The sequence below is a fragment of the Lutra lutra genome, chromosome 2 (assembly GCF_902655055.1).
Source record: "Lutra lutra chromosome 2, mLutLut1.2, whole genome shotgun sequence".
In the NCBI taxonomy this organism is placed as follows: Eukaryota; Metazoa; Chordata; class Mammalia; order Carnivora; family Mustelidae; genus Lutra; species Lutra lutra.
This window is the reverse complement of record NC_062279.1, coordinates 107795597-107819377: the sequence shown is the minus strand read 5'-3', so window position 1 is coordinate 107819377 and position 23781 is coordinate 107795597. Positions and strand designations below refer to the sequence as shown.

At 38.6% G+C, this 23781-nt stretch overlaps 1 protein-coding gene across 3 annotated transcripts in view; it reads left to right on the top strand.

Moving 5' to 3' along the window:
* Positions 1–21714, top strand: part of PAPSS1 (3'-phosphoadenosine 5'-phosphosulfate synthase 1) — a 105318-nt gene extending 83604 nt beyond the window's left edge. For all 3 annotated transcript variants that reach the window (XM_047718162.1, XM_047718163.1, XM_047718160.1), the window contains 2 exons: positions 8180–8409; positions 20985–21714. In XM_047718162.1, coding sequence (XP_047574118.1) covers positions 8180–8409; positions 20985–21123 — 369 coding nt within the window. In that variant the 3' untranslated portion in view covers positions 21124–21714. The remainder of the gene's footprint in view (positions 1–8179; positions 8410–20984) is intronic.
* Positions 21715–23781: the final 2067 nt, after the last annotated feature.

Sequence of the window (23781 nt, the reverse complement as noted above, 5' to 3'; positions counted from 1 at the left end):
AGCAGATGCCCAACACTGGGACAGTAGGAATATTCTGCCTTCTGGATGACAGTGTATTTATTTAATTAGTCTGTGCTTTATACCAGTGTCTGCGGCTTAAATAGGATGTGTGTTTGGATATAAATCTGTTCCTCCCCATAAGCACTTCTGAGTTCCAACAACCTAAAGAGACATTTCCTTCTGGAGATTTAAGCCTGATTATAAGAGCCATTAACTCCCTAGTTTTAATTGTAAACTTTGATTTCCTTTGGAGTGTTTGATAGTTTTGTCTTATTTATCGTATTCATGTTTCTAGAGTTGTGCAAAACAGGCTCTTACTAGGATCTCTGGGGTCACATATTACCTAGTTCTCCTAGGATATAAAGCACATTAATATTTCTGTCGCACAGTGAATGATTTTTCACACCAAATGGGATCAGTAAAGCCCACAGCTAACTTCATGTCAATTTTGATCAGTTTTGCTACGAAATTAGTTTTAAAAACTAGGTACATGGAGGTTTTTGAATTTTAGGTGCATGTGTTACCTAATCGTGGTAAGTTCACAAAATGTACATAGATCCTGCTGTATGCCTTAAACTTACACAATGTTATGTCAATTGTAGCTCAAGAAAGCTGGAAAAATAGGATTTCAGGTTTTTCAATAAACAGTTGTGGGTACGTGAGGATTTAGAGTCTGAGAAACATTTAGAGTCTGTTGGTGTATATTGAAAGTAACTTTGGGGATCTGTATAGTCTGATATTTTATATATTTTTAGCTTATATCCGGTTTCTTGATAACCGAAATTACTAATTTAATTCAGAGACATTAGATTTTACAGGTGTTTTAGAATGCTTTTCATGGGGGAGAATGCCCTTTTTTCCTCCTGATTTTCCTCTAGATTTTCTGCTCAGCATCTGTTCTTGTTTCTTAGTGAAGCAGCATCACATTCCAGTATCGTCTGTTAGTCTGTTTTTCTTGCAGTTAGGTAATCTGTACTGTTCCTTCCCTAAGGGTAGTGCTAACCAGGATTTGTCCTCCTGACGTCCTATCTGGCTCTAGGGCCTGGCACAGTGTAAGAGGCTCAGTAAGAATAGGTATGCCTGAGTTTGGGGGTTAGAGATACCCAGGAATAATACTCGTTCTCTCAGTTGTCATTTTGCACCTTAGACGTTACTGAAACGTGCCAAGTCTCACTTTTCCTATTTGCGAAATAGGAATAGGAACTTTTGATTAATTTGCTATAAACATTAAATGAGATGATATTTATAGAACACTTTGTACAGTGACTAGCATATTAGGAGCTCAGTAATTGGTACCTATGTTGATCTTCTCTCACCCTGGTAAAGAACTTCATGAAATGCTTTCCAATGCCTTACCACCTTTGGCTCCTTAAAATAGCAGTTGGTGAGACGGTGGAGAGGCAGAGCAAATCAAGCACTTCTGTGTTTTATCAAAAGCAAATTTTGGGGCCCCTGGGCTTGAGAGGCAGGAGTGAGATGGGGAGGCTGGACCATGGTGGATTTACTCTCCTTCCCCTCAATCCTCCCAATTTGCAAAGCTGGGCTCAGCCAGGGAAACATAATTTATGAGGAAAAAAAATCAGTTTGGTTGCTGATGGTTGTGGATAAATACATCTCTTACATTTGAGTGGTGTTATTTCAAAGACTCAGACAGTTGAGATTCCTTGCACATAAATGGAATCTTTGGGAGAACTTGTAATGAAGATCACATCTCAGTTTCTTGATTTGCAGAATGAAGGATTTGGATTCCAGTCTAAACTCCCTTTCAACTCCTAAGATTGTGTGATGAGGGTAATTGCAAATTGTAATTCTCTTCTGCAAGCTGGAGAATGAAATATCTAAGTAGAATTTGTAATTTTTGCATTGCATGTCATCTGTGTGACTCTCATGAGGGTTGAATACTGTTCAGTACCCGTACAGAGTAATAGAAATTGGTACTAGAACTAGTTGGCACAATTAAGATCGAAAGCCATAGGAACCCATAATCTAATGATGGGAAGGGTGAACCTCCTTTTTCATTTGCCTCTCTAGATTTTCCCAGTCACTTGAAGGGTTTAAAATGATTCCTACTGTGAGGAATCAGGAGACAGGCCATTATGATTTAGGAATTTCAGGAAAATAGATTAATATTAGAGAGATGTGATACTGTGCAAAGAAGAGAGAGGAGTATTTTAACATGGAATTTGTGAGGTGAATGAAGATATAGATTTTTTTTTTTAACCCAACAAAAATAGGTCATGGATTGACTTTGTAAAGAATTTTTGTACTATTGAAATAAGTACACTTTTGATAGTTTGGGAAGGAAAATTTGCACATTTATGTAAGAAAATAGTTTCTATGCCTAAATTCTTTTATAAACCAGCTGAGTATTTGATTTTTGCTGTATGGAATGTTGACTTTAATAAAATTTATTACATTTATATAAAAGTAAATTTCAGAGTGAATATATAAAGAAATAGGTCACCTAAGCTAGACTTAGAATTGTTCTATTTATTATCCTCAGTTCTTTCTTTCAGAGAGTGTGTAAAGGGTTAGGGGAGGAGGGAGAGGCAGAGGGAAAGAGAGAATCCCAAGCAGGCTCCATGCAGCCCAACATGGGATTTGATCTCTTGACCTTGAGATCATGAAAGAAAATGAGAGGTGCCAGTAAATTAGCTGCCAGCTAGAATGAAGCTATCGACACTCTAAAGGAAAATAATGCAATTCAGACTACTTAAAAGAAATCATGCACAGGTCCAGCATGTAGTAACGAATAATTACAAATATGAAGAAGCAGGAGGGTGCGATCTATAATCCAGAATAAAAACTGTCCCTAGACACATACCTCGAGATGATGCTGTTGTAGGAATTAGCAATTAATAGCATTAAAGCTTCTTAAAAGCAAATATGGTCTTATGGATGTAGAATCTCAAAAATATGGAAACTATATAAAAAAGAATCAAATGGAAAGTCAAGGACTAAAAAAAGTATATCTGAAATGAAAACATCTGTTGGATGGATGTAAATGCAGACTGGAGTTGGTAGAAGGAAAGGTCAGTGAAAGAGAAGTCAGATCAATCAAAGTTACTTGAAAAGAAAAGGAAAATAGATGGGAGAAATGAGCAGAGCCTCAGTGAGCTGTGGGCAGTATCAAGCTACCTAGCATATGTATAATTGGAGTAATGAAAGGAGGAGAGAGAAAAAGAAATGTGCCAAAAAAAGGTTTTTGAAACAATGATGGTTAAATTTTTCTTAAAATTGGTGGAAAATGTCAACCTACAAATTCAAGAAGCCTAATAAATCTTAGAATAAATCCAAAGATAACCACACTTAGGCACAAGCAGTCTGCTGAAATTTCATGATATAAAAAGGATCCTGAAAAGGAAGCTTCTGGGTGGCTCAGTGAGTTAAGTGGTTAAGCGTCCGACTCTTGGTTTCAGCTCTGGTCATGATCTCAGGGTCATGAGATTGAGCACCTTGTCTGGCTCCACGCTCATTGGGGAGTCTGCTACCCACCCCCTCTTGCACACTTTCTCTCTCTCTCTCAAATAAATAAACACAATCTTCCAAAAAAAAAAAAAAAAAAAGAAAAAGAAAAACCAAACGATGAGGGAGGGAGGAAGAGGGAACAGTAGGGAAATAGTAGGAACGATGGCTGACTTCTCAGGAGCAATATGAACAAGAAACTGTGGAGTGATATCGTTAACAAAAAGAATGCCTGTTAATCTAGAATTTATATTCAAGCAAAATAAAGGTGAAGTAAAGACATTTTCAGATAAATGAGAGTTGAGAATTCTATTAGGGAAAAGCTTTTCAGAAATCTTCTGGCAGATTTCCTCAGACGTCCTATTGTTTGCTCAGAGGCCCACAGTGTATGGCTGGCCGTATGGCTGTACAGCAGGGAAGGCTGCAAAAACAAGGACCTGGCACTTTCACCCTCTAGACTGAGGTTTCTGTCATCAAGAAAGAGATTGGGGCAAAGGAAAGTCAGTTGTATAGGCAACCAGCACTGTTCGCCACGTAGGAGTTAAATTACTTTTGTAATCAGAAAAAAAGCCAATCTGTTAATTGGCACACAGATGCAGGTAAAGGAGAAAATAAGTCACATGTTAGGTTGGCCATTTATGGTTCTTAGAAGACTTTACAGGAAAGCCGTAGACATCACTTGTATTCCTTCTTCCTGTGCATTCAGTATTCCAAACCTGCTTGCCACATAAAAAGATAATACATCTTGACGTCAGTTGTGCTAGAGGGATAAACAGGCAGCTCTCACAGGGTTTCAGTGACCACCTTCTAGGCAGGGTGTCATCTTTTTCATAGAGCAAGTGAATTTTCTTTGGAAACACTGGCTAGGAAGTAATTAAATGCAACTGAAATTGTCATGGACTATTTCACAGAGTAGTAGTAACAGTGGCAATGTTTGTGACTGTCCTTTGTTGAGGGCCAAAGAGTATCTTCAGTGTTTTCAAGCCTCCCACCAATCTGATATGTTAAACATTATCTTTTTCATTTTTATAATTTTGGAAACTGAGGGTTCAATTTCAAGTCCAAACTTTACTAAGGGCATTCTGTCATGAAGGGGCAAAAGCAGGCTTTAGGTCTGTCTTCCTGAACTAGATACAGGATGGCTATGGGCTAACTTGCATTCTTTCGATTAAAGCATATTACCTTTTCAGTGGGTTGTAAATTGATTCATACCAGGCATTCTTGGAAGAGTTACATGTGATTTGTTTATTCCTGGTTGTTAACAGTTTTAAAAGTATTCTCACAGGGAAATCAGTCCCTAAAATACAAATTGAAATTATCTGGTCACTTGCAAGAGAATGTTGACTCTGTCCGTGTTTGTTATGTTTACCTTTAATTCACTCATTTAACATCTAGGAGAAATTAAAGAGGCAATTAAATTTCTGGATATTTTATAAGCCAAAATCAGAACTGGCCACTGCCAGTTGCTTTGTGATCCTGTAAGGTACTAATTTTTCTGGCTTCGGTTTCCTCTTCTTGTAAAAGGGCAGAGAGGGTTGGATTAAATGTTCTGAGCTTCCTTACATGTTAAAATTAAGCCATACATCCTTGGTTCATTGACCATTTGGTACTTGAATGATTTACTTATCTAGATATAAATATTTAGTGAACAAAGTAAGTTTACCTGAAATCAGAGAACTTCAATTGCCTTTTTAATTTAATCTGTAAGCAGTGGCTAATTTGCATGAGGCTGAAATGATTTTCCACTTAAGTGAAATTGCCAAGTAGTTAATTGATTGATTTTGACCCTTTGATAAAAATTCTGAGTCGGAACTAGCAAAGGTCTTGTGTGTGTCTACAGTGAAGGGGCAGAGGGGAATGACCAGAATTTTCATGAAGTGCTGAATCTAAGAATGGTTGGAGGAAGATGGGTCATATATGAGGAACAAAAGTCTTTTATTATCGTGTTTTGCCATCTTGTTCATATAGGACTATTACAGCTCGTTGCAAACAGTAGTAATGCTGCATAGTGGAAAACACATAGTGATAGGACGTTGGGGTCCTCTTTATTTAGCTAGCATATGGGGGAAGAGAACTAGGATAGTGCTGAGGAGGTTTTTGAATGTTCCAAGTTTGGTACTGGCCACATACCATTTGGTCTCTCATTTTTTTCGGCCAAATCTCTGCCACATGACTACACTGCAAGGAATACTGGGATTATATTAAACTGTGTCCTCAGTAAGAAAGGTAGTATAAAGTCCTTAGAAATATGGGTATATGGAAAAATAGGTGAGTGAAAAAAAAAGTCAAGACAATTATTAACTCTAGGAAAAACAAACAGTTGTATAAGGAGGGGAATAAAATAAAGATGGTAATGGCTAACATTTATTGTGTACTTTATACCAAGTACTATTCTAAGTCTTTACGTTTCATATATTAATTTTCTTAAAAAGTTTATGAGATAAATACAATTGTACTTCCAATTTTACAGATGAACGTTGATTTCACCAACAGTGGTGATATCACTGTATTTATTGGATAAATAGGATAGGAAATGAGGAAGATGGAGTAAGAGTCAAGCATCATCATAGTAGGAAATATAAATAGTCAAATCAGCAGTATACAAATGCCATTTAGAAACACAGGCGTGCCTGACTGGCTCAGTCAGTGGAGCATAGAACCCTCGATCACAGCCCCATGCTGGGTGTAGAGACACTTCAAAATAAAATCTTAAAAAAAGAAAGAAACACAGGTAAAAATCAGTAGAAACAACTGAAAAAGCTGAAACTCCTCAGGGTGATCAGTTTGAGTGTTGGGTTTGGGATTGTCCTTATGTTATTGCACTTTCTAAACCACGTCAATAAAAATATATCTTGGTCTAAGATGAACTACCAAGAGAGAACAAATGACAACATTTGTGTGGGTGGTCATCCTTTATATCTTATTTTCACCTAGGCCAGAATGGTTGTGTAAGTCACTTGAGTGGCGGAGCTTACTGCTGAAAGGGAGCCGAGGCCAGACTTCTAGACCCGGGTTTCCTCTGCATTTTCTTGGCCAAGTCACTTAACCTTTGGGTGATCATTTTCTTCGTATGTTAAGGAGAATGATGCTCTCTTACAGCTACTTTAACTTCTAAAGTTCTACAGTTGCGGGTGTTAAATGAATTATTTTTTATTTTTCTACACTTGTGAGTGTGGCTGTCTCTGCTTCCGAGCTCGTTTTGGATGCTGTGTAGCCGTGGAGTCACAGCCAACACCTGGTTTTACTCTTACCTGGTATCAGGGGTATGAGTCACTTAGCTATCAGGTTTTCTCAGCGCCAGTGTGTGTATGTAAGGATTCATATAATTGAAATCCTTGTCATCCGGTAGCTTTTTTTTTTTTTTTTAAACCTGTTCTAATATAACAGAGAAGAGTGTATACCTTACAAGTTTTTGTATGGTTCAAGGACTTCTTACAGCGAAAGTACTCTAATGACCAGCAACCAGGATCCTGGGTCGTGAGACAGAACCTTACCAGGGACTCCGAGAGCTAACATCAAAATGGATTAGATATAAGCTCTTATTTCCAAAGTTGGTAATTTTTAATTACAAGATGAGTAAGTTCTGAGGATTGAAGGTTCTGCTTAGTGATTATAGTTAATAATACTATATTATGTACTTGAAATTTGCTGAGAGTAGATCTTAATTGTTCTCAGCTCACACATACACACAAAGGTAACTGTGAGGTGATAGATGTGTTAATTAACTTGATTGTGGTCAATATTTAACAATATGTATGACTATCACATCATGTATGCTTTAGATATATACTGTTTTATTGTCAGTTATTCTCAGTAAAGCTAGGGGGAAATAAAGAGCATTACCAGTAACCTAGAAGCCCCTTCCAGTTGCTTTCCTCAAAGGATAAACTGCTCGCCTGACTTCTAAGAGATTAGATTTTGAACTATATATAAAGGACATATTGTGGTTGTGTACAAGCATAAATATAGATACATGTACATTTACATATCTCTTAAGAGGCAAAAAATATGTATAAATACATATGCATAAACATCTATACACATTTATGATTTTAGATTTTAGTGGGAAGGGCTTGCCAGTTTTGTTCCTGGCTTTCCAAGATGACATATTTAAATTTGTTGAAATTTCCTACTGATATTCATTATATAAATACTCCAGGTCCTTCTCAATGTATGATGCTGTTATGTCGTGATAAACCCATCATAAGTTGAAAATACTGTTAAGTCAAAATGCAATTAATACACCTAACATACCACACATCACAGCTTAGCCTATCCTACCTTAAATGTGTTCAGAACACTCATGTTAGCACAGTTGGGAAAAATCACCTAACAAAGAGCCTGTTTTATAATGAAATGTCGAATACTTCATATAATTCATTGACTGCAATACTGAACATGAAAAACAGAATGGTCAGAAAGGTTGTCAGTGTGTGGGTTGTTTACCTTTGTGATCGTGTGGCTGATTGGGAGCTGTGGCTCACTGCCCCTGCCCAGCATCATGAGAGAGGATTCTACTGCATATTGCTAGCTAACTCCAGAATTCCAAGTTAGAGGTATGGTTTCTCCCGAATGTGTATATTACTTTCGCACCATCATAAAGCTGGGGACTATAAGTTTGGGGCCATCTGTATCCGTGTATTTATTATCCATTTACAACTTCTAAGTACTGGCCTAAAAGCAGAGTTACCAAATATGAAAACTTTTATTCCAGGTCCAGTGGCATTGCAGAGCACGGATGGTTGCAGGAGCCAATTTTTACATTGTTGGACGGGACCCTGCTGGCATGCCTCATCCAGAAACAGGGAAGGATCTGTATGAGCCAACTCATGGTGCCAAAGTGCTGACAATGGCCCCTGGCCTGATCACCTTGGAAATAGTTCCCTTTCGAGTCGCAGCTTACAACAAGAAAAAGAAGCGTATGGACTACTATGACTCTGAACAGTAAGTTTTATATTCACAGATCTAGGGAACGCCCTGTGTTCTAAGCTGCTCCTAGGGCATGTTGTCTCAGCTTTACAATAACTTGACTGATGGCAGACTTCGTTGTACGCATTTCAGAGAAAGCCCAAACCTAGGAAACTAACTTCTCAATATACTAGCAGTTAGAAGCAGAGAGAGAAGTGAGAGAGAATTTAATATTTGTACAATCCCTATGGGACAGGCACTGTCCTGATTGCTCTGTGAGTATTAAATTAATTATTCCCCACAATATCCTATGGTATTGTTATCCCTGCTTTATAGATCAGTAGTAAGCTGAGGAATACAGGGTTCATATAACTTGCCTACAGCCACAGAGTAGTAAATGGCACCCGGCAGTTGAACCGAAGCAGCGTGTCTCCCAAGCCTGTGCTCTTGACCGCCAAGAGTGCAACTTCTTTCTTCAAAAATCTTAGAGGAGGGGCAAAAAATGAACAAACTTTTAGTACAGATTATTGGTAGTGTTGAACATGTATTTATGGCCCTTCTGTATTGATCTTCATAGACAGTATCAGTCTAAATTTAGAGTGGTGGTAGAAGGCCCTAGAATAGGAAGTCGGGGGTTCTAGCCCTGTCCTTGCTTGGTGACTTGAGAGTCCTGGGCCTCTCTGGCCTGGGTTCTTCTCTAAAGTGATGGCAGTGGAGGAGCTGATTCCATCTTAGCCTAAAATCTTTACTTCTTTCCATGATCTGTAGCACCTAATTATTTTTACACTTTAGCAGATACATGTTTTATTGATTAATGCTTATTTCGTACACATTACATTTCCTTATATAGTATACATACTTTTTTAGCACAAATTACAATTCATGTTCAAGTAGAACGGGTATTTTTTATATATGTTTTCTTACATTTACTTCTACTGACAGGTGCGAACTGAAAGTTGGCTGTGGTCTAAAGCCCTTTAATCTGAGAACCCTCATCCTTTCTCTGTGATACTTCACAATTAATTCTGTATTCAGGGCTAATGCTGACCCTGACCTCGTGTCCTCATTTGGTGTGGCCCATTTTGTTGATGGGGACAAGAAAGAAAAAGAAACATTTCATAGATTAAAACATTTTCTTGTTTCTAAAAGCAATATAAAGTTCGGTGTCATTGAATTTCTTTGTGATATATGATAAATTGTCTGGGTAAAGAAATACTACCATTTACAGTGGCATTTAAGGGATTTATTGGCTTCCCATTTAATGGTCTAAATAATTCTGGAGAAAAACAAATGCACAATGCTAGATGATAGCAGGCTTTTCAGAGTGATGAACTATAGCTCAGATTAGGAGTCAGTGAACAGGAGAGGCTTATATAACTGATACAGGCAACTCCTAACTGTACCTGTGGCCTAGGTGGGGGCTTGAAGACAAACCTCTTATTTTCTGAAGATCAGCAATGTGGCCCACATTCCAGCATACTTCTGAACCACACCAAGAGAAGGCAATAATGCAGACCATTTTTACTTTTTTAAAAGACCAGCGTTCACCAACATGTAGAAATAGTTCTGAATCGTGGCATGTTGTGTTTTGTTTTGTTCTAAGAACATATATGTCTGGGTATGTCATTTGTGTATATGTATGTATGTGTGTGTATATACACTTAGTGCACACACATGGTGCAATTTCACTGTCTTAAAAACAATGCAACTATAAGAGGGGTGTACTGAGAGTTGCAAATGGGCCTTTTCTTCTAAAGGGATGCTTTGGAAGCTTTAACAAGAGAATTTTAAGAAAAATAAAAGCAATTTTAGTAAAACCTTGAACTATATTTCCACCATAGGTGATTGAAACTGAAACTATAAATTAAATATTAAGGAGAGTGAAAAAAAAATAAGTTTCTAAAACAGTCCTGCCCTTTTGTGATTAAAATTATGTAGGGCCACCATCAGGGATTCTAATTTACTGATTCTGAGGAGAGGCCTACACACCAGCAGTTCTTTAGAAAGCTCCCCAGCCGAGAACCCTTGATGGAGGGTAGCATTGCTTTCTACAAATTTGAAGATTTTTTAAAAAAATTAATTAATTAATTGGGTAGAGAGAGAGATAGAGAGCACAAGTAGGCAGAACAGCAGGTCGAGGCAGAGGGAGAAGCAGGCTCTCCGCTGAGCAGGGACCCTGATATGGGCTCAATCCCAGGACCCTGGGATCAGGACCTGAGCCCAAGGCACCTGCTTCACCAACTGAGCCACCCAGGTGCCCCGCTTTCTACGAATTTGTAACACATAGAGTGTCAGAGGTGGGCTGGGCTGGGAAACCTTTTACTTCTCATCCAGCTTGTAGCAGATTAGTTTGTGTACAAGATGTTAACATTCCCGAAAGTACTGATTAGTTACAGAGTGAGGAGAGAGAAATAGAATCATCCTGCCAGTGGCTAAGTAGTTAAAACTTAGGTGAGTTTCCATGCTGATGAGTTAAGGAAACAAAACTAACTAGAGCTGAGCTGTTCTTTTACCTTTCTCGTTCTGCCGTCTCATTACCGAGGTTTCTTCGCGCGCATGGTCAGGTGACTCTTGTCACCCAAGGGATCCACAACCCATCTGTGTGTAGTTGACTGATGGGGTGGGAAGCCCTTGATAACTTTCATGTTTTGTTAAATCTGTGTAGTATTGCTTTAAGTCTTTCTCTTAATCATTCAAAAGCTAAATAATTACATCAGTTCTCATAAGATTTTCCAGTGATGAATTAGTTGCATGAGTGGCTCATTTTCTTGGAATTTTTTTGAGTTACCAAATCTTAATAAATTGTAACTTGGGAAGCCTTAAAACTGCCTTAGTTTTCTAGTTTTTTATGTTTGTGTTCAAATATAATTAAGTTGATGGGACTATGTTGGAAAGTGATTAAAATTTTATGGAAAGGCGATAGTCTTTGATGTAGTGAGAAAACACAGTTATTAATTATGCACATATGAGGTTGTCTTATGTTTGATTAATGGACGTGTCTCAATGCCAGTTTTTATGTAATTAATGATTTTGTAGGTTTTGATTTAATTAAATACTAGTGTAAGACAAGGCTTAGGGAGGAAAAAAAAACAAACTTTATGAAGATTTCAAGCAAGATATTGATAGGAATTATGATAAAAATCATCTGTTTTTACTTAGGAAGTTAAGTAAGTTTATATTTGCTGTAATAGTGATTCAAGGAAATTTAGTTTTAGGACTACAAGATTCAACCCCATTCTTTCAGACATTACAAACAAACTTTTACAGAGAATTCAGTTATTTGTAAAGTTTTTCCTTTATGCAATAGATCTCTGTATTTGGGTAGAAAAATGCAAAATTATGGTTCAGATTATTGCAGTAGTGACTCAATAAAAAGCACTACATGAGTGAAAGTGGCCTTATGGAAGTGGGTGAATGAAGGGACAGGTGGATGAAAGTGTTTGTGATCTGGTTATTTTCACATTATCAATAGAGTATTTTCATAGTTTTAATGCTGGTGTAGATCTTAATTCATATATTATTGCTGTCATTTTAAGAAATACTCTAATTGTAGGCATCTCTCAAGGCTTTTTGATATAGCCTTCCCTTTTCTATACTTTCCACAGGAAAGCTCATCATCTGTAGTGGTTTCTATGTGATGACTCTTAAAGCTACACTTCGGTGTTTCCAAGTTGCTAATTGTGTTAGCTTTCTAATGCTGCATAGCACATGACCACAAAGTTACTGGCTTCCAACGGTACTACTTATTATCATACAGTTCTTTAGGTCAGAAGTCTGGGTGGACTACATTGGGTTTTCTAGCCGGGCTGGGCTCTTATCTGAAAGTTCTGGAAAGAATCCACTTCCAAGATGACCCTTGTTGGCAGAATTCAGTTCCTTGCAGCTATGGGGCTGAGATTCCCCATCGTCTTACTGGCTATTGGCTAAGGATTGCTCTCTGCTCCTAGAAGCCATTCTATGTTCTTTCCTGTGGATACCTCCATCCCAGCAATAGAACCTTCTTCATAGTGAATCCTTCTTATACTTCAGATCTCCCTGACTTTCCCTTCTGTTACCAGCTGAGAAAAGTCTTTGCTTTCAAAAGGTTCTAGTAATTAGGTTAGACCCACTCAGATAATTTCACGATTTTAGATCATTTGATTAGTGTAGCTCATTGCAAATGACTTATAGTGGTAGTAACATTATTTGTCTTCATTCTTTCATAGACCCCTCCTTGGAAAACATTCTAGAGAAGTAAGAAGCTTGTGTTTTCTAGAAGTAAAAGTAACTTTTTTCTCTCACAGTTAATATTAAAAATAATAGGTAGAATATCCTAAGGAAATGTGTGGTATTTTCATTATAAAACCCAGTAGTACTCATGTTCTGGCTTTTTAATCAGTTGTAACATCGGTAAGAAGAAGTGGGGACAAGGGAAGGGAGCTATGCATTGAAAGGTAACCAACAATATAAGGGTCCCAATTAGAACTCTTCTGTACTAGAATAAACTATATGTGAGGAAGATTTATTATTTTTAATGCTAGGGACACCAAAGTTACCTTGAACCAAAGGCCGAAGATCTGCTCCTTCTTTCTACCCCAAAGCCCTGACCAGCTTTGACTGCTCTTACGAGATAAAGGGACATAACTGTAAGTGCTAGAGAATAAGTAGAAAGAGCAAATGGGACAATTCTCAGGAAAATACTTCCCTTAGTGCTTAGGAAAGCAGCCTGGTGGAAGGAAAATGGGCCTCGGTCATGTGTGCTCACTCTTTCAAACCTTTGTTCCTGGAAGGTTGCTTCTTTCTGGGTGAGTGGGGTACTCTGCCTATGATGCATTTTTGGGTGTTAACAAATGAATAGGATGTGTCCCCTCAGTGGTCAGCCAACTAAGAAAACAAACACATGTTTAAAAAAAATTTTTAAAAGCATTTAAAAGGCAAAAAAAACAATATTAACAATTTAAAAATAACACTCATGCCTTTGTACTTTGATTTTTTTTTCTGTGCTTTGATTTTATTCTTTTTCTGTACATGCATTTAACATAGTTGAGTTTATAACACAGTTGAATTTTTTTATCCTGCTTTTAATTAGTTACTTTTCATGAGCATCTTTTCACACAATTCGAAGCTCTTTGCACACATTGCGGTGGCTCCTTGTTCATTCTGGTGCCAGACTGTGCCACGCATTGCAGTGGCTGTGTGCACAGGGCAGGGCTGAGTGGGGGGGCCTGGAGGCCACTTCATGCTGCAGAGCAAGACTGGCCCACAGGCTTCCTCACAGCTCACACGTGTCCTTAGGTAGAATCTGCCTGTCATACCTGGTCCCACCTCTTGTGCCTGTTGTCCAGCACACACGGGGTACAGTGTTTCTACAGCAGGATTTTCCAATGCTGCATGTTTGAGACCTGGCTGTGATCTCCCCTCAGAGTGTAGGGTGGTGCTGTGTCGTCCCTGAGCTCACTTACCTGCACACAGCTCCAGGAGGAGCCACCAGTGTTATGTTTGGTGTTGTGATTTTTTTTTTTCCCCAATCTGCTTTTCTTTTTCCTGTGACTTTGGGATCTTCTCACTTTTCTTATGTTTTCTGCCCCTTTCGAGGTAGGACTGGGATTTCCTTATTATAGCAATATCAAATCAGTTTCTTTCTTAACAACACACCCCCTAGCAAGCTTTCTTAATCTTGGCATTATTGACATTTGGGGCCAGATAATTTGTTGGTTGAGTGAGGGGTCCAGTGTGTTCTAGGATGCTTACCTTGGGGAGGGGGAGCTGAGGTTGCAGAATCACCTCTGTTGAGACTCAGATTTGTAACAATATTGGTGTATTTGGATACTTATGTTCTTTTTAATTATTTCATCATTAGTGACAAGTCCAAAATATGCTCTTTTTCCCCCCTTTTTTAAAAATCTCTCCAGACTTTGTACTTTCATATTTGGAGCTGATCTGCATGTTTTGAGAGTAATAGAAGTCCTGGCTTCTAAATAAATGGGGATAGTCACATGTGCTCAAAAGTAGAAAACAAATCACAAGACAAAGAGATCCTGGTGACAAATATGAAGGAAATTATTTGATATGGTCAAAGCAATGTCCTTGTTACCTAGCAGTGTCCTGGGTTTACCTAGTTTTCTGGTTAACTCATGCATGTATAAGATGTTTGGGTCATTAATTTTGAAAAACCCTTTGAAAATATATTCTCTGTCTATACCCTACAACTGAGTAGGCTGTATACTGGAAGGACCCAGGAACATCAGTGTGCTGTTCAGAAGAAGGGAGGGCATTGTGCTGAGAGGAAGTTTTCCTACTGCCAGAGTTCAGCCATGGACCTCACACCAGGCAGTTTGATGTGGATGATGGCCGTCTGAGGGTGTGTGAGTTTAGCTTTTTGAGAATTGGAATCCACTATTGAGTAATCAGAGACTTCTTTCAGAAGCAGTTGAAAATGGTGATGCTCTTATTCTTGGTTGAAAGCACAGAAGCCCCATTTTGTCCATTAAGGTATTTTTGGGTCCTTTTGAAACCTGTCCGTTGGCACTCAGTTAAAGACTTCCGTTCATCTACACTGTGGTAGATTAGAGGGTTCATGTCCCTCTTTGGTGACGAAAATTGAGTTGACTTCAATACGCTCTTTAGGACAGTCCTGGAAATTCGTTATTTGATTAAATGTCTAACAGGAGCTGTTCTCTAGCTTTTACTTATAAGATTGGGATGCTGGGAGGAAAGCATGATGAATTAAGGATTTTGGTAAGTAGGTTCCAGATAATTACATTTTTTGTGTGTATTTCAGTTGGTTTTTTGTTTGAAACTAAAAATTGTTAAATTTTTCATGTATTATGCTAGCTGGTGCTTTTCACTTCCTAGAAAGAAAGCCGTAAGTAACTTTTTATCTGGTTTTGAAGAGATGACTCTTGACCTCATGCCTAAGAATTCTTAGTGTTTTGATCTACACAGTATTATATATGAGCTGCTTTCAAGTTGGACGAAGAGTTAATTAGAACCAAAATAGTTCTTAGATTCACTTACAAGTTACTACTATAATTTTTCTATCAGAGAAGAAATTCACCTTTGTTTCTCTGATTGCTTATTGTCCAGTTAGCATTTTTTAATGAGCTGATCTAATTGAATATGAACCTTCAAAAGATACACTGATGGGCCATCTGCTGACCCCAGCTCTTGTCCATTTGAGCAGCTCGTGCTGGTGGCTCTGATGGCTGCAGATGTGGACTAAGAGACAGCAGATGCTTGTAAAGATTTAAGATCCTCAACAAGTGGCCAAGAGTCATTGTAGTTTGGAGTTAGTCAAGATGCTGGCCACATGTAGTCAGTACATCCCACATGGGACAAGATGCTGGTGCATCCCACAGGGTCCCTTGTAGCTTGCTCGATGGCGTGCTTTCCCCCCTCCCTGCCACTTGAGCCCCTTTCTTTCTTGAAGAGCTGTGGATTGTAAGAATCTGTGACCAAGTGGTTTTGAGAAGGAAAAAAAATCCAAAATATTTGTGTTTTCTTTTTTCAGGTGCCATGGGAGATTGGTTAACTAGTGTAATTAGATGGCTTATTAGAATTGCTTTGTAGTGAAAGCCCCGGGGTCATTTATTTAGTAGCCTTCTCTGCTTCTGGCAGATTGCTGATTACTCACAGGTAAAATGGAGAGCTAATTTTAGACTATTCCCCACATGTCTGAATTTTCACTTGTTTTAATTATTTCTGTAAGGTGATGCCCAATTAAAGATGAACTGTGCAAAATTCAATCATGGGTCATGTGACTCTTGCACCAGGCCCTGGCACCTGACTTCTGATAAAAAGTAAAACCCTTCTGTGACAGTACAAGTATGAGGCAGAGGAAAATAAATGTGTTTTCTGTAGCCAGGGTGGAGTGGAACCGCCACCATGTGGGAACAGAAACTCCCATTTCATGTGATGAAGAAATGTTTGTGGCATGCAGGGCAGATGGAGTGTGAAATAGCGACAGGAAAAGAGGTACCCAGGGACCTTGGTTTTAAAATGCAATTTCAGAAGGAATGCAAGCAAACTTCTGGATTCCAGACAGTTTGGCATCATGGGGAAGAGAAAGGGCTGTAATTGGTCTGGCTTTTTTCCTTTCATCAGATAGTCAGGACAGAGTCATCCCACAGCCGTGCTCTCACATCTTTCTCTTTGCCTTCAAGAACCAGCACTTGGTGCATGGGACTCAAGGTTTCCTTTCTTGAAATCAGACTTTAAAATTAATGTGGCCATAAAGCTCTAGGGTCCTAATTTTCCTGAGCGAAGATTATTTAGGGTGCCGATCAGTGAACCTCCGGAGTTAAATGAACTGATTTTACATTGGGTTGGAGTGAGGATGTTTAGATACAGTTGGATAGCTCTCTGGACCGCTCTACCTTCTTGGCTTCCCCTCTGGTTCTGCCCTCAGCAGTAACCTGGCTGGTTTGGAGACAAAATCAGCGGTGCTAATGGATTCTATTATGAATATCCATTCCCACATAGCTTCTTCTTACTCTCGAAGACAGGCTTCACATCTTTATTGAAAAGGTTGAGACCATCCTGCATTAACTTGCCTCGTCTTTTTCTAACCCCGTATCGTCACTGTTTCTTATTTCCCCGATGCTCCTCCTTGTCCAAGCCCCCCTTCCTATGTCCTTCATGCCAGACTTCCTTCTCCATCTTTCATTTCTCTCCTCCCTTTCATCCTCTCTTTCATCCTCCTCCCTTTTCTCAGTCTTGCCATTTATTTTTTTCCACCTATGGAGTTAGTGCTTGCTAAGACCTTCCTTTTCCTTTAAAAAAAATCTCATCTTTTTTCCACTCTGTCTCTCTGCCAGTTTACTACTCTGTCTCTTTTCTTCACCATCTACTAAAACTCCTCAGTTAAGAAAAAAATTCTGATTTGTTAATCCAGTGGGGTTTCTTTCCTCATGGTCATTTTTCTTAGCCTCTCTATGGCCTTAACACTTTAGAATTTCTCTTATTCTGTGACTTCCATATCGTCTTGGTTTTCCTTCTACTCCTTTGACAAATGCTTTTCCTTTTACTAAGTCGCCTTTCTTTGGAGAGCTTACCTGGTTTCTCCAACTCAGTTTTCATTTTAGTGTTGATAAATTTATAGATTGTTTCTAAGCCCATCCTTACTGAATGTTTTGAAATCTCCTCTCACAGTCTTGCTTCTTTTCTAGGCCCATCTCACATACAGTCAATTTCTTTTTCTTCCTTTAGGTTGTCATTTGTGTAAGAGAAAGATGTTGGCTTATTTCCTGTGTCAACTGTGGTAATCAGCCATCTGCATGGGCCCCTGTGTTCTAGAAGATCTGACTTGTCTTGCACCTTGAACAGATGAGAGAACAGATGAGAGATAGCCCCTAGATTGAAACTATTTGGATTCATCTTTTAAGGAATATCTGTTAACCTTTCACTTTTATTGATCATCACTGAGAATTTATAGACATTTAAAAGAGATGAGAGCAGATGAGAGCTGTTGAAATGTTGAGCTGAATACGTATGTATATCTTCCTGTCTTTTTGGTAGTTGAGGGAATAGGAAGCAGGCAGGGTGACGAGGGGAAGATGTTGCATGCCTGAATTTGAGTAGTACTTTTCTGCTTAACAGTAAGAAGTGATTGTCCTGTGACTGATGAAATGAGTCACACCATTTTGTATTGCTATCCTCCATTATCCTCCTTATTATTCCAGAATAAAATTTTTAGATATGTTTCAAAGTGGGTTGGGGCATTTACTAAAGTGTGGGTATCTCCCTGCGGAGTGGGGCCAACAGCTAATTGAAGAGGAAGAACTTGATTAAGGAAAGAGTCGTGTTGATCTTAGGAACTAACAGTTGAGGTCAGGCATAGGGCCAGACCGGGTGAAAGAGGTACACAGAGCCTGGTGGTCATACCACCAGTTGCAAGGTTTAGAAGCCACATGAGCAATGGGGTCATTAAGCACACAGACAAAATCAGAAAAGCAGAAAGAGAAACCAGAAACCGGTTCCTGGTTTGGATCATGAGGAGGTCACAAAACTTGATCTTTCTTGGTCTGGAGCCCACTGTCTGAGGGCTCCTAAATAGATTAAATGAACCAGGTTAGGAAGGTGGTATGTGGGTTCCCCTGCCTAAAGTAGAAGTAAGCAAGATCAGAAGACATCGGAAGATGATTATGGAAGAGATCGTTATGAAGGTCACGTAGAAATCTCTAGTGTGAGTAATCTATATTTAGATAAAAGGGAATGTACAAGTAGCTTGAATTCACCACAGCAATAAAAAACCCTGTATTCCCCCTTTATTGCCAGAAGATGAAGAGTAGTGACTCATTAAGACTATATGTGGTTCTACATTGAACTAGTAGAATTTGTACATACAAATACCTTTTCATTCTTTTATATTTTACCAAATATTTACTGAGTTCCTGATAGGAAAGTTAATAAAGTACCCGATCACTGGTTCATAAATATTTCTGTGTCTCTAGCACCATTCAGATATACTTTTTTTTTTTGAAGATTTTATTTATTTATTTGACAGAGATCACAAGTAGGCAGAGATGCAGGCAGAGAGAGAGGGGAGGAAGCAGGCTCCCTGCCAAGTAGAGAGCCCAATGTGGGGCTCGATCCCAGGACCTGAGATCATGACCTGAGCCAAAGGCAGAGGCTTTAACTCACTGAGCCACCCAGGTGCCCCCAGATATACTCTTGACTGTTAATTAATGCTGCTGTGTAAGTATGAATTAATAGCCATTATAACTACCTTGAGACCAGAATAGGAAGCGTAATACTGTAGCAGCATCTTATTTATTTGCTCCTCAGGGCAGTATGCCAAATAATTATTTGAGGTTTCAAGTTAAGGTTAAATTTCTTTTTTTTTTTTAAGATTTTATTCATCCACTTGACAGACAGAGATCACAAGTAGTCAGAGAGGCAGAGAGAGAGAGAGAGGAGGAAGCAGGCTCCCTGCTGAGCAGAGAGCCGGATGTGGGGCTCCATCCCAGGACCCTGGGATCATGACCTGAGCTGAAGGCAGAGGCTTTAACCCACTGAGCCACCCAGGTGCCCCTAAGGTTAAATTTCTGAAAATTATTTAAACTCACTTTGGGTAGATATTTTTTAAAATAAACTTTTACTTATAAAAATGATTGATATTTGATATTTTATTTGATTTTAATATTGATAATTGATAAAAATCATTGTAGAAAGGCACAGAAAACATGAGCAAAATTAAAAGCATTTGTGATAATTCTGTATAGAAATAACCATTATTAATATTTGGGTATATTTCTTTATAGTCTTCTTTCCACACACTCTGTATTTTAACAAAATCGCATTTGTATTACACATACAGCTTTGTGTCCTGATTATTTTACTCAGTGCTGTACCATAATTTATTTAGAACCTTCAGCCTTCAGGTCATTTATAATATTTTACCATCCCAAAACAATGTTCAGCTAGCTACCTTTATGCATAACATTTGTGTGCATGTGGTTAATTCCTTAGTGTAGATTCCTGGCAATGTGATTATTAGTTAAAAACACATACTTGGCGACCCACTAGAAGCATGGGGCAGTTTATGATCTATGATCCCCAGGTTAATGCCACAAATAATGAAGTGGCGAGGGAGCATACAGCTCCTAACTGGGAGTAAACACAGCCTGTGATCTGGTGCCCTAAGTGATCTGGTGCCCTAAGTGATCTAGAGCTCTTGATGGGTCCTGGTCTGCTATGTAGGTTGGTTCTCCTTGTTTGAGGGAAGAGGGTGAAATTCCTAGTAGACTACGTAGTAGACTGTAGCCATAGGTGCTCAGTTCTTAGGCCTTTGTGTGTTTTTGAATATAAGACGATGAAAAAACGAACATCATTTTTATGGTATCTTATCAGTGGAATAGTATCAATTACTCTGTTACTTAACTTGCTTTTGCTGTAAAATGATGACAGTTTTTCTCTTAATGCCTTGTTATGCATTTGACCTTTCAGATTCAGACTTCCTAAAAAGTTTTCAATCTGTGGTAGTTAAATTGGATTTAATACTTTCTTGTTTTTGTAAATTTCTACTTCTAAATTAGTAGTTGGCATGGGCTGGGGAGGAGGAAGTAAGGGGGACAGGTGGGTATGGCTGTAAAGGGGCAAGCCAAGGGATGGTCATGGTTTTGGAACTGTTAATGTGTCTTGACTATGTGGATACATGAACCTACATAGGTGATAAAATTGTATAGAACTAAATACACAGAGCACGGGTAGAACTAGGGAAATCTGAATCAGGTTGGTAGGTTGTGTCCATACTGATAATCTGATTGTGATACTAGGCTACAGTTTTGCAAGATGCTGCCATTGGGGAAATTGGGTAAAGGGTACATGAGCGCTCACTGTATTATTTCTTACGATTGCACATGAATATACAATGATCTTAGTAAAAATTTCAATTAAAATTTGTTTCCTAGTTCCAAAAATGGGTAATGTTTAATAGCATGGTGTTTTTTGTTCAATGGCAAATCTGAAATCAGATCAGTCATTCATTTTATAAGTACTATGTTTTATCCAGACTTTTTTCCCATTAAACTTACCTACCGTGAACAGAAGAACAAAAACTTTTTAAAGTTTCACTGTCACTAAGATTCTAAAAGTGGGAAATCATTTTCTTTTCTTTCTTTTTTTTCTTTCAGCCATGAAGACTATGAATTTATTTCAGGCACACGAATGCGCAAACTTGCTCGAGAAGGCCAGAAGCCTCCAGAAGGTTTCATGGCTCCCAAAGCCTGGACTGTGCTAATGGAATACTACAAATCCTTGGAGAAAGCTTAGGCTGTTGACCTAGTCACTCTACCTTTGACACTTCACTGAGTAACAAGAGGGGACCACATAATTACTGTTGGCATTTCTTTGTGGTGGTGTCTGTCTGGATACACTTCCTAAAAACAGACCACTTTCCTTAACTAGCATCAGTTTTGGTCTGCCTTATGAGTTTTGTTTTGAACTAGTGTAATACCCTGCTGGTTTTAATGTATCTCTTCCACTTATTATAGTTAATATTCCTACAGTACAATTTTAAAATCTTGTCTTTTTATATTATATTTATGCTTCTGTCTTATGATTTTTTCAAGCTGTTGTATTAGTTGTAACCAATAGTATACACATTGAATCTCATTTTTCATCCCTTGAAAAAAGAAAAAATCCACTAAACAATAAACTTGGCTAGACTTTGTTTTGGGAATTTTACAAAACATCTGTAGCAATTAGATTTTCTTTTTCTACATTGAAAAAATAAACTGCTTTCTCCTTTCCTTCTAATAAGCTATTGATCTCTCAGCTAGCTGTTATAATCTATTCTTATGATCTGTGTAAGCCCCGAATGAACTTTCGTTATTCAATAACATTAAACTTTTTGGCTTCTTATTTATGTGATGTTTTTTGTTTTGTTTACATGAAACCTTTCCTTCTTGAGAGACATTTCTGATGGAAGAGGGAAATTGCAGGCATCTTTCATTTCTGGAGTCTAATAATTAGTTCCTGCACTGTGTTTCATAGTGAATTTTTAAGTGGGAGAATAATGCATTCTCAGTCTATCCAAAAACTCCACCAGTTTCCCCAGATACCTCTCATATTCTTAAACACCTGAGGTGGTGGTACCAGTGATAGAGACCTGATAGAGGGAGTTGGGGGGATGACAGTTGGTCCATTCGGGGAGGGGGCAGTGTATCAAGTTTGCTTTTGTAGAATATCCTCAAGTCGACTATTCAAGTAGAGATGGTTAGTTAGAAGCTGAATATACAATTTTGGTTGGGATGCCAGCATTTTTTTTTTAAAGTAGTTTTGAGCCCAGTGCAGAGCTTGAACTCATGATCCTCAGATCAAGACCTGGGCTGAGATCAAGAGTTGGACATTTAACTGATTTGCCACGTAGGCACCTAACCACCTAGGCATCCTGGGGATGCCAGCATTTTTTATTTGTAATCATACTTTATATGAAATAATCACGATCTGGTTTTAAAAATTTAGCATTAAAAAGAGATGGCAGGGGCGCCTGGGTGTCTCAGTCATTAGGCAGCTACCTTGGGCTCAGGTCATGATCCCGGGGTCCTGGGATTGAGCCCCGCATAGGGCTCCCTGCTCAGCAGGGAGCTTGTTTCTCCCTTTCCCTGTGCCTACTGTTTCCCCTACTTGTGCTCTCTCTCGCTGTCAAATAAATAAATAAAATCTAAAAAGAAATGAAAAAGATGGCAGAGTATATGTGGAGATAGTATATTAAGGTGAATGAGAATAAAATGCCACTGGGCAGAGAAATAGAAGGAAAAATGCAAAAAAAAAAAAGTAAAAATGGATTACAGAAGGATTCAGTTAGTGAGAAAGTTGATAAATAGAATGGAGACTATGAGTAGATACTTTCTAGTGGCTAGGTTTATTCACTAGTGGATACTGAATAAAAATATTCACTAGTGGGTGATTTATAGTATATGGATAGATATGTTTATGGGAAAAATTAGAGGTGACAGTTGATGGGTTTTTGGTGCCACATTATCTAGGTCTCTTTATTTAGGGAGAACTCCTTTATGTAAGTCTACAAAGGTTGAAGGGCCCCATAGATATTCCCTCTCCAACCACAAACAGCTAAGGTATAATTTAGAAACTCGACCTAAAGTGTTGAATGTATAGGGAGTGATGACTAGATAATAAACACCATACGAGTCACAGTTTCATGGTGGCAGTGGTAGAGCTGAGATTCTGGGGGCTGCTAGTGTCAAGTGGAAGGGGAATCCCTAGGGATGGGGTCTCCTGTGCAGAAGTAGTATCCCATCTACAAATATTCTAGTGGTGTGACCTTGGATGAGTCCTCCATACCAGCCTCCTTTCAATTCCTGATCATTTCCTAAGCCTCATTCTTAGGCATTTTCCATCAATTCTATAGGATACCCAATAGCCTTCCTATAAATTCCTTTGCTACCAAAATTATCTGGAATTTCTATTTGCCACCCAAAACCCTGATTATAATATAAGCATGTGAGGAAAATGTGTATTTCATGTAAAAATCTTGATAGTTAAAATTTCAGCAGCATATTTTAAGAGTTAAAATATAGAAGAAAACATTTTAAAAAAATATTTGGCACTTGGGAAACTTGTCCTTTCAAAACTACGAAAATGTACTCGTAAAATCAAGATGAAAACATGAAGAGAAGTTAACAGCATTAGGGTGAAATGTGGTCTAAAGAAGAACTTTCTGTCCTATCATGTAATTGTCCTTTCTGAATCTCGTCCCCACTGTGCCCCCTGGCCTCCAGCCCACCAAAGAGGGATATGATGAAAATGTGATTCTAGGCCCCTGGGCTGTTGGGATTGGCCACACACTTGTGTGTTCCAGAGAGATGGGAAGAAAATAAGAGCACCCAGTGATGCTAGTCCACAGGTTGGTACGAGTGTCTTTACAACTCTGATACACACAGACATTTAATTTTTCCTCTTCCTGTT